The sequence below is a fragment of the Kryptolebias marmoratus genome, linkage group LG1 (genome assembly GCF_001649575.2).
Source record: "Kryptolebias marmoratus isolate JLee-2015 linkage group LG1, ASM164957v2, whole genome shotgun sequence".
Classification (NCBI taxonomy): Eukaryota; Metazoa; Chordata; class Actinopteri; order Cyprinodontiformes; family Rivulidae; genus Kryptolebias; species Kryptolebias marmoratus.
The window spans coordinates 32,340,375-32,350,925 of record NC_051430.1 but is presented as its reverse complement, the minus strand read 5'-3'; the positions used below and the strand labels follow the sequence as shown (position 1 = coordinate 32,350,925).

Genomic DNA, 10,551 nt, shown 5'->3' with positions numbered 1-10,551 from the left:
TATGTACAGATATGCATCTTTTAATGGTTTAAAATAAGAAAAGTCTAGTTATTTCCATGCAGTGTCCAGAAAGAGGAGTTGTTCAGCTTGTAGGGCAGCACAACTGCTTCCACCCACCTCCATCATCATCATCATATGAAATTACTTTTTGGTAAAATATTTGAGTGGCTGGTGGACAAAATTTTTAATTTCCACCCCTGGCTCTATTTCAGAAGCCTGGCTCTACTCGGCCTGGCTTGGCTCGGCTCTAAAAAAAAAAAGCATCATGTTTCCACCAGCCAGTTTGGTCGGTAGCAGAGAAACGCCTCCTTGTGTTGTGGGGGGTGGGGGGAGTGTGCGCTATCGAAACATTTTTCGATAATTTTTCGGGGATCGGAATAATAGTGGTGGTTTTCAGGTAGGCCGGCTTGTTGGTCTGTAGCAAGGAGAGGTTGAAAAGGGTGGTAAAGACCTGGGACAGGGGCCACGCACAGGCCTTTAATATTTTCCCAGGCTTTCCTGGGATTCACACTTCCCATCAACTGCCTCATGTCATTTTCCTGCACAGTCAGTGAGGAGGGGGTGTCAGTGATAAGTTGGGCTTGTGTCTCTAGTTGTAGTGTTATTCTGCCTGTAATTTGTAACCTGTTTGATGCCCTGCCACACCTGTTGAGTGCTGTTTGCTGAAAAGTGGACATTTATTTTCCCCCTAATAGCATGTCTTTACTGCTTCGATCACTATTATTAGGTCAGCTCTAGCCGAGCTGTATCAAGCTTTGTTCCCTGACCTGTAAGCAGCATCCCAGTGCTTGAGTAGCCGCCACACCTGGATAGTCATCCACTGCTTTTGGTTGGGAAATACCCAACGTTTTCTGCAGTGACATTACCAATGCAGAAGGTGGTGTAGTCTAGAACAGCTTCAGTGTGTGCAGCCTGAGTCCTGCCTTCAAGATGTCTTTGGTTCCTGAGTACCTGAACCTCTAAATAAACTGGTTTCCGCCTTCCCAGATAACTACATTTCTATACATGGCTCTCTGTTTCGGGAAACACTGACATTATGAGCCAGAGAGACGCTAACTGTTGTGATCCTTCAGATGAATAGCAGTGTTGTTGGCACTGTCTACTGTATCATGGGCTCCTCTTCAGCTTTTAGGCTACTCGGAGACTGATTTCAATCAAACTATCACTGGTTTCATGCCTGCACAGGTGCTTCATAGGTAAACTTATAGGATGTATCTGGAGAGTTAAAGAAATATTCATGCACAATGACAATGGGGGTGGGGTGGGGGTCATCAACCATACATACAAAACATATATGGGTGGAGAGATCCTGTAGTTTCTCCACTTAGAGAGAGAGAGAACCATGGTTATAATGTAATCAAACATTTCCTGTTACAACATGTGTCCAATACTTCATCCCATTGAACTGCTGTTGAATTATTATTTTCTGTTATGTTCTCCAAAGCTTAGGTTTGAAAGGCAATGCTGAAACACTGATCCTCTTAAATCCTTCTGTAGACTTGCCTTGGAGAACGAGTTTGATAAGGTCATCACAGTGGACATAATGGACAGTAAGGACCAGGTCCATCTGTCTTTCCTGGGACGTCCTGAACTTGGCATCACCTACACTAAGATCCACTGTTGGACTCTGACTCAGTACAGTAAATGTGTCTTCCTAGATGCTGACACACTTGTGAGTACACAAACACACAGTGACATATATTTTTTTTGTCTTTTTATTGAATAGGTTACTTTCTAAGGCCCTATCCACACTAGGGCTGCAACTAATGATTATTTTGACACCATATTTTCCGGACTATAACGCGCACTTTAAAACCTTCCATTTTCTCAAAAAACGACAGTGCGCCTTATAATCCGGAGCGCCTTATATTTGTAAGAAGTCATAATGTTTTAATACGACTTTGGTAAACTACAAAGCCGCACCACTTGCAGCATTAAGGCTCAGTCATAGTCGCGCAGGGCTTTGCACATGGCGCACGGACCTAAGCAAGTGATGATGGCGTTTATACTTGACGCTTACGCCAGTGCAGTATCCTTCCATACGTTTTGAACCATTTGATTATATTTGTGATGTCTCACAGAGGGATCATATAAATGCTGATACAGGTGAACCAGCTCCACTAGAACGGCAACATTGTCCCTTTTGAATGGATTCCTCCATCAACAGTGAATTGTCCCAAACCTTGGATCGTTTAGGACGCCTTGTTGTTTCACCAGTAGCTGCCATGACTAAACATGCCACTGAATGCTAGCCAGAGGTAGACGGACAGGAAGACATCTCACTCAGTTAAAAAAAAAAAAACATCAGTAATAAAAAATTACTATTAACAACAATTAAATTCGTATTCAACTATTTTTATTGTTGATTATTGTTGACAATGTCGACTAATCGTTGCAGCCCTAATGTACACTACTCTGAATAATTTTAAAAAACAAATTTCCTCAGCAAAAACTTTGCATGTTGGCAATAGGTACAAAACAACAACAATAATGATAATAATAATAATAATAATAATAACGTCCTATGACTTATGGTAGCTGTCACAGAAAGTTTGACTTTACGTGCCTGAAAACAAATTTGAGATCTTTAACAGTTTTTATAAAATGAAGCCGAGGCGTAAATTCAGACTGGAAGACCTGCTTCAGCCTCACCTGCATCTAATCGCTGCGTCGAGCACCTCCACTCCAGCCCATCAGCATCCGACCGCGCCTGCAGCGTATCCAATCAGCGAGCAAGCCTTCGTTTAAAAGGACTTCCATCATGGCCTCATCCGTTCACCGGACGAACTTCAGCCCACCTCGACCTCTAGTTTCCCAGCTCCCTCAAGCTTCCTTCCCCTCTTCGACCTCCACCACCAGCGTCCGGCCCGGGGAAGACGCCTCTAATGCTCAACCTGAGCTCCTCCTCAAAGCGCATTGCTATTGTCGACACTCGCGTCTTCCGCCGAGGTCCGAGCGCCAAATATCTTATGTCACTCATGTCAAATAAAACCATTTAATTGCAGCTTCTCTTTGTTGTGAGTCTCTCCAGGTTGAATTTCCAGTTGAGGTGGTGTAATTTTGGGACATTTACCACAGTGATGAGGCCACACTGATGTTTGAGTTGTTTAAACTTTCCAACATTTGTGCAAACAAATTCTTCTTATGCTCACAATCTTTACAATTCTGATACAGTTTATACATCAGAATGTGGACATATTTGTCTTCACCTCATGTGTCTCTTACTGCTATAGGATCTATGGCAATGGTTCTCATCATCATCATCAATCATTCAAACCCTGGATTCAATTAATATTATACTTCTAATCTCAGGTTCATTTTTTATAATGATGTACTTCAAGTGTTCAGGAACACAGGAGACCAGCTGCTGCTGTTTGAAGGAACAAAAATGTATTACTTCTTTGTTGTACATAACACAGTCTGAACCAGAATGTAACTTTCATTCCACTTCAAAGAGAAAATCCCCTAATCACTCACAAACAGGAGATTCTTCTCAGCAAACATCAGCAGTCTCGTTTAGGCCTAATCTCCTCCTTATCTGACTCATTGAGCAATGCGTGGACTCTTTTATCTAAAACATGGTTTTTAGTGAAACTGGAAACTGATAGGAGTGCAGACATGTTTGAGTTCACGGGGTTGTGCTAACTTTTCTGTCTGTTGTTATTGCAAACACAGTCTTAGCTGTAGCCTTATCTGAAACCTAAACCAAGCAATCCAGGAATATTCGTCTTCGTTAAGAACACCAACAAACCAAAAGACCTTAGGGGATAATAATGTCCACCGGTGTTTTTTTCCATTGAACAGACACAAAAAGATGTTCTTCTATTGTTGGTTTCTTCCTGTTTAAAGATTTTTGTACATTTTTTTTGCAACCAAAATAGCTCTTCATCATTTGTGCTAGTTTAGCCATTAATCAAAATGTTCACCTTAATTGAAACTAATGTGCTTTTGTTTTTGTAACTTTTTTATTTTTTTAAATGTTTAAATTTGAAGTTTAAAATAAAATTGAGATGTATGCAGTTCCTTCAAAAACAATGTTCTCTTTGAAATCTGCTGAAGCAAACTGGCTCTGTTTTTGTCTTTCATGCTACTTTGTTTATTTTTGCAACTCAGTTTTAGCTTCTTCGAGTTTCATCAGTCAGTCGGTACTAAGCATCCAAACTGCATGTTTGTGTTTTTAATTTGCATACTTTGGCAAACTTGCTTCATTTTTTATATTTTATATATTAGACGTTTTGCTACTTTTAATTATTTTTCTGCTACTTTTAGCTAGAATTTTGTTCATTTTAGCTATTGGCTATTGTACTATGTGCACCCTAGTGAACTTTACAGGATGAAAAAGGCAAAAAAAAAAACCTTTTAAGTCAAGCTGAGACAAGCTGTGTTAAATTCTCATCCTCTTCAGGTGCTCTGCAATGTGGATGAGCTGTTCAGCAGGGACGAGTTGTCTGCAGCTCCCGATCCTGGCTGGCCCGACTGCTTTAACTCTGGTGTATTTGTCTTCAGGCCGTCCCTGCTAACCCACAGCAGACTCCTGCATCATGCCCTGCACCACGGCAGCTTCGATGGTAACTCACCTATACACATTCAGGCTGCAGGCTGTTGGGCAGAGCTCTGAATACTGATGGCTCAGCTAAAAACATTCAGGCTAATTAAAAAGAGATCACTTAAAGTCTGTTTATTCACAAAGACATACAGTCCTGCTCACCATTATTGGCACCCCTTCATGATTTGCATAGCTGAGTGAATATCTTCATGATCATTCATTGGTTAATTCATGTCATATGTGTGGAGGCCGTCCATCACAAGTGATCTTTATGTGTGATTTGCAACAGGTGAGCCGAATTGGGTTTTCATATTGATTTGCAGCAAAGGGTGCCAATACCATTGGCATGGTAAAAATTATGTTTTTCTTTGTTTTCCTCATAATGTTTATCTTTTTAAATGTTTTTGATCATTTACTGTTTTGCATCAAGCACAAGCTATCAGCAATAAAATGTTTTTTCACTTGATGAATTTCCTTCAGTAAATATTCCATTATATGTACTTAAACTTCATGGGTGCCAATAATGGTGAGCAGGACTGTAAGAATATAAATGTACAGAAATAGAGAAAAAACAAGAGTATAAGGAAGATTGTGTTACCAGCTCTGGATTTAAACACGAACATAGGATAGGACATAGGAACATGATTGCACAGCAGATCAGCAGGTATGAACTTATTCCCTACATTGATTCTGAATGTCACTGGTAATTGATACGGAAAACAATCCAAATTTTGTTTTTTGTACCTTTTATACTTTTCAAAATATTGAACATAATTTACAAGTATTTTCCCCATAGAAATACATTTAGATCTCTTCTGCTCCTTTAAAAAGATTGTTTTTAAAAAATCTACTGTTCTTTTTTTGTCTTTTTATGCTACTGTTTTGCTAATTTTAACTTCTGTTCTGCTTGTTTTAACTTTAGTTAGACTCCGTGTGAGTCTCTCCAGGTTGAAATAGGGCGAGATGGAAATCTCTTGTCATCATCTCTCTATATACTCTATGTATAACAACTGAGCCACAGACACCAATATATGTGTGTGTGTGTATTTTTAATTTTTTTTTTTTCATATATTGTTTTTGATGCTATCAGGAGGTGACCAGGGCTTGTTGAACTCCTTCTTCAGCAGCTGGGCAGTGGAAGACATCAGTAAACACCTGCCATTTATCTACAACCTCTGTGCCAACACCATCTACAGCTACCTCCCTGCTTTCCAACAGTGAGTGTATGCACTTTCTTTCAGTTTTTTCATATTCAACTGAACATTAAACCACCTAACAACATAAATTAAGGTAGCACTTGTACTTTTTGTCATAAGATCAGGATGAAAGAGACAAAAAGTTGATAAAGGACAACAGAAGTTGTTGTTGTAAATGCACTGTACTTATGTAGCACCTATCTAGCCAATCAGGCTTCTCAAAGGTTCTGACATGTGCGAGATCTTCTCCTGTCCAGCAGACGTGCTAATTTAAACTGTATTTTTAGTTGTCCTGTGCGTGACTTACTGAGTGTTTTAGGGAATTGTTATAGCAAACTGTATCCAAATTTTGCCCTGTGGAGTTCTTGTTAGTATTATTTATGACCTACAGACTGATGTCTTCCATTGTACTTTCTGCAGGTTTGGCCACAATGCAAAGATAGTCCACTTTGCAGGAGCAGTGAAGCCCTGGAGCTCACAGAGGGAGGACTTCACCTCACACTTTATAGAAAGTTACTTTTCTTTATGGTGGAAAGAGTACCGCTGGAATGAATACCACACCACACCACCTGCTCCAAAGATTCAGCTTTGTCCAGACAGGCAACAACAACAGGTACAAACACTGAGATATTTCCAAGAGATCATTTTTATCTCTGTCCTGACATAATTATCTGTAGTGTGTGTAGGGTGGAGGTAGAGGAGAGCCTAGAGAGGTGGAGGATTAAAGAGGAATCACCAGAAGTCACCAGAAGCAAGACAAAATTTGTGTGTGATTGAGAAGGAGACGGGTGGAACAGTGAAACTGTGAGGAGTAGAGGTATTCAAACAAGGAGACAGGAGTTGGTGGTGGTAGAGATAAAGACATTATTATTGTCATTGATAGAAACCAAAATGGATTAGAAATGAGTAGAGTGGAACGTCAGATTATAAACACTTGTACTTTTTTTTTACTTGTCTTTTTTTTATAAAATTGAGGAAACCATCAGATGGTTAAAATAGCACTATATATCAGTCTTCCATAAAGGCTATCTTGAATATACATGACAGCGAACACAGACTCTTTCCCTCAAGGCCTGGGTGTTGAAGACTTTTTTTTTGGTCTTGTCTTACAGATCCTTGAACAAGAAGCTGAGGTGCCCTTTAGACAAAACTTGGACGCCTCCAATTCCCTGCTTGCACATTTTTCTCCTCCATCTGAGAGTCCTCACTCACACACTGAAGAAAGGATGGTAAGCTGTCACTCCACAATTATCCTACACATATATTTTTTTAATTAAACCTACAGGTAATTACTGAATTTGAACAGAACTACATTTGTTTTCACGAGCATTCAGAAAAGAGCCTGAGTGGAAGACTACATAAAATTCAGACAGACAGAAAGATAGATAGATAGATAGATAGATAGATAGATAGATAGATAGATAGATAGATAGATAGATAGATAGATAGATAGATAGATGAAGCACTGGAAAATTGCACAAATGTGCAGCATACATGCCCCCCCACCCCCCCTTTATGGGATCTAACCACGGGATCTGGCTATATAAATAGGAAAACAAAGTTTAGCATTTTTCTGGCCATAATTTCAAAGATTTTAATATGTAGTATCTGCAACATGATCATTATTACAAGTGTATTTATTAGGATGAATACAAACACTGGTTTGTGATCGTTTATTGCATAATGCACCACATTATTATATTATCATTTCTAAAAATTAGCAACCTCTGCATTTTGTAATAATTGCCGCAAAATTTAATAATGTTGTTACATAATGCAGCAGAAAGTTTTACAAAATGCATTCAATGATTTTATTACATTTTGTGTTGATTATTACATAATGCAGTTTTAATGCTGTTTATTACATTTTGAAGCCTGCTTTTATTGCAGTGTTATTACATAATGCTAACAGCAGTAAACTCCCAAGTAGACCTGCATTTAAATTCAAAAACTGTATGAAGCAGAGCAACGGTTGGATCTTAGCATTATTATACCAGTTGTTATTGATGCAGATGTACACACTGCCACCTTGAGTTTTATCTGTCAGCTCACGATCTCTGTCCAACCAGAAAGTTGTTGTTAGCCCCTCCAAGGTTGGGAACAGACCGGGTTAGCCAACTTTCCATCAGAGTTGAAGCACACCAGTTTCTCCTCGATGCTAGCTCAGGTTGTAGATGGTCCCTTTGATTTATTATTGATTCTATTATTATTTCTCTTTCCGATCATACTGCCTTCACCTTGTCCCGAGTCAGCTCCTGCTGACATATAGTTCTGTTCCTCTGGGGATACTGCATACTTCCTCACATTGTATGCCGAGACCTCATAGATGAGCCATTGTTATTTGGTTTACCAAGCCGATACCACTGAAAGTGTCTACACGCTTTTAGTTCCAATAAGGTCTTACAGTGGTAGGTTATTCTGCAGTCATAATGCTGACAGGTTGCTGGGAGACAATGCAGCCACAGTTGAACCCAACGCTGCCATTTTTTTTCCACTTTTTTGATGAGAATAAAAGTAATAGTGGTACAAAGTTATATAAATAAAATCGAGTTCCTTTGAAAACTGACTTTAATAAAGTTGTTTTTTTCTGTGAATAAATCTTTTAGTTAGCTAAATAAAAAACGTTATTAGCATAGCTGCTTGTGTTTTGAAAATATCATGGTGGATTATGAGGCAGGCCAAGTTTTCTGTTGCCAGTTCTTTGCTTAACTGCAGTTCTCTGGAATCTTGCAGGTCAAAAAAAAAAAAAAAAAAAGGGTCCCAAAACCTATTATCTGACTCAGGCATATGAGCTTTACATCTTATTTTTGTCTATTCTTTTTCATGTAATAAATCATATAGCCTGAGCAGTCTGACAGCACTCACAAACATGTTTCAGCAGAGTTATCAGCCTCTCCGTGGTAAAGGCGAAGTAGAACTGTGTAGTACTTCAGACTCAATTTAAATCTGCATTTTAGCTGCTCGTCTAAGCATGTGGCCTGATTATGATTAGAATTATTGTGTCTGAAGTGTTTCCACACAGATAGAACACCTTTGGAGGAAGAGTCAGCATCACCGGAGAGAACAGAGGTCACAGACCCACCTTTAGAAGCTCAGGAATTGGAGGACAATGATGGCACTGCAGACACCAATTCTCAGCCTGTATGAACACTTTCTATTTTTTTCTTTGTTTTTGTTTGTATCCATAATTAAGGGTGTTTAACCCCCTTCACAGAGGATGATGACTTTAGTTATTCTGGCTCTTCATCCTGTCAGTCAACAGCACACACTGAAGCAGAGCAACTGGAGCATCGCAGGATGTGGGAGGCAGGACAAGCTGACTACTTGGGCAGAGATGCTTTTCAAAATATCCAGAAGATGCTGGACCGCTTCCTGGATTAGAGGATCTGAGGCCCTATCCACAATAGTCTGGACACAGACACAAACAAACTAAACAAATGGTGTCATGCAACAGTGTAGAAGTTTAATATTAACAAATGTAGCACTCTTTCACACCAGTTTGTTACTTTTGAGAAAGAATGAATAAAGACTTTGCTTTTTTCTCCTTACTTTGCTCTATGATGTTACAGCTGATAAGGTACTATTGATGACAATTACAGTAGACAGAAAATCACTTCAAATTGGTATGAAAGTAATAAAAAACACTCAAAGGAGTCTGACTCTGTCCACCTGAATCAATGCTGAGCGTTTACACAATTCAGACTCTCAGATAAATGCTTTTCAGAGCTCATCACATTTACACTGTATGTTTAAATGTATTTTATCTTTTTGTGTTTTCTCTTGTATTGAAGTGAAACATTTGAATTTTCTTGAATGTTTGTTTTAGCAGTTTTTATGTCTATGGATAAATGTTTTATTAGGAGCCAGTAGAAATATGATAAAAAGGAAGAAATAATAAATACATAAAAGCTTTTTTTTTTAATTCTAATAAATTGATGGTTCTGACAGATAAAATATGAGAAAAGTTAAGTTTGTATTTCTGTATTTAAAAAAATATATATTTTTTTCAAGAAAATGTTGAAAAAAAGTTTGGCCCTTGATCAGATTTTTAATTCCGGTTCCGTGTGTAAATGAGTTTGATCTCCTTGAGTTTAAAGGTCACTCAGCTTTAATAAGAAGTTAAAAGGTCATGGATAGTTAAGCCACCGTTTTAAAGTCTAAAAAGACTCAGGACAAATCAGACGGGAGAGAGGCTAGTCAGTTGAGCTTGTGGCAAACGTTTTTTTTTCCTAAAATGTTGTTAAAATCTTGTCATGTCTTGTTACACCCCTAAAGGAAACAACTAAAACATCATAATTTTCAAATGCTCCGTACCTGCATACAGAAACTTGTGGATGAAAAGGCATAATACCAAAATATTGGAAAATGCACTGAAACATATATTGTTCAGCACTGTGACTCATTTAATTTGTATTTTTGTTTAAGATGCCTGTGACATAAATAAATATTGAGAAAACTGTGTATAAGGAGACCATTTGGCAATATTTTTTAGAGCTTTTAAAAACTGCTGACTGCCTGGGCTCGATTTGAATGTAGCATTTTCTTTGTCTATGTCAGAATCGTAACTATTTACCATCATCTAAAAGGTTTCAGTGACATTTCTTAATAAAGAAATAGCCTGAGAACTAAACTCACATTTAAGGTAATTTAATTACAAGACATGTAGAACCAACTGCTCACTGAGGCAGCATCAACAGGCAACATAACTATCTATCTATCTATCTATCTATCTATCTATCTATCTATCTATCTATCTATCTATCTATCTATCTATCTATCTATCTATCTATCTATCTATCTATCTATCTA

The 10,551-nt window shown here is 38.4% G+C and overlaps 1 protein-coding gene across 4 annotated transcripts in view; it reads left to right on the top strand.

Moving 5' to 3' along the window:
• Window positions 1-10,213, top strand: part of gyg2 (glycogenin 2) — a 13,341-nt gene extending 3,128 nt beyond the window's left edge. Inside the window, exons 3-9 of one of the 4 annotated variants that reach the window (XR_001808828.3) lie at window positions 1,498-1,672; window positions 4,406-4,568; window positions 5,637-5,763; window positions 6,163-6,355; window positions 6,855-6,971; window positions 8,765-8,883; window positions 8,998-9,139. Coding sequence is in view for 2 of the 4 variants with exons in the window: in XM_037976762.1 (XP_037832690.1) it covers window positions 1,498-1,672; window positions 4,406-4,568; window positions 5,637-5,763; window positions 6,163-6,355; window positions 6,855-6,971; window positions 8,752-8,883; window positions 8,957-9,175 (1,126 nt within the window). In the remaining 2 variants the exon portion in view is untranslated. Of the gene's footprint in view, window positions 1-1,497; window positions 1,673-4,405; window positions 4,569-5,636; window positions 5,764-6,162; window positions 6,356-6,854; window positions 6,972-8,751; window positions 8,884-8,956 lie in introns of all 4 variants that reach the window. The other 3 variants (XR_005233468.1, XM_037976762.1, XM_017426318.3) reach the window with 3 other exon arrangements.
• The last annotated feature ends 338 nt before the right edge of the window (window positions 10,214-10,551 follow it).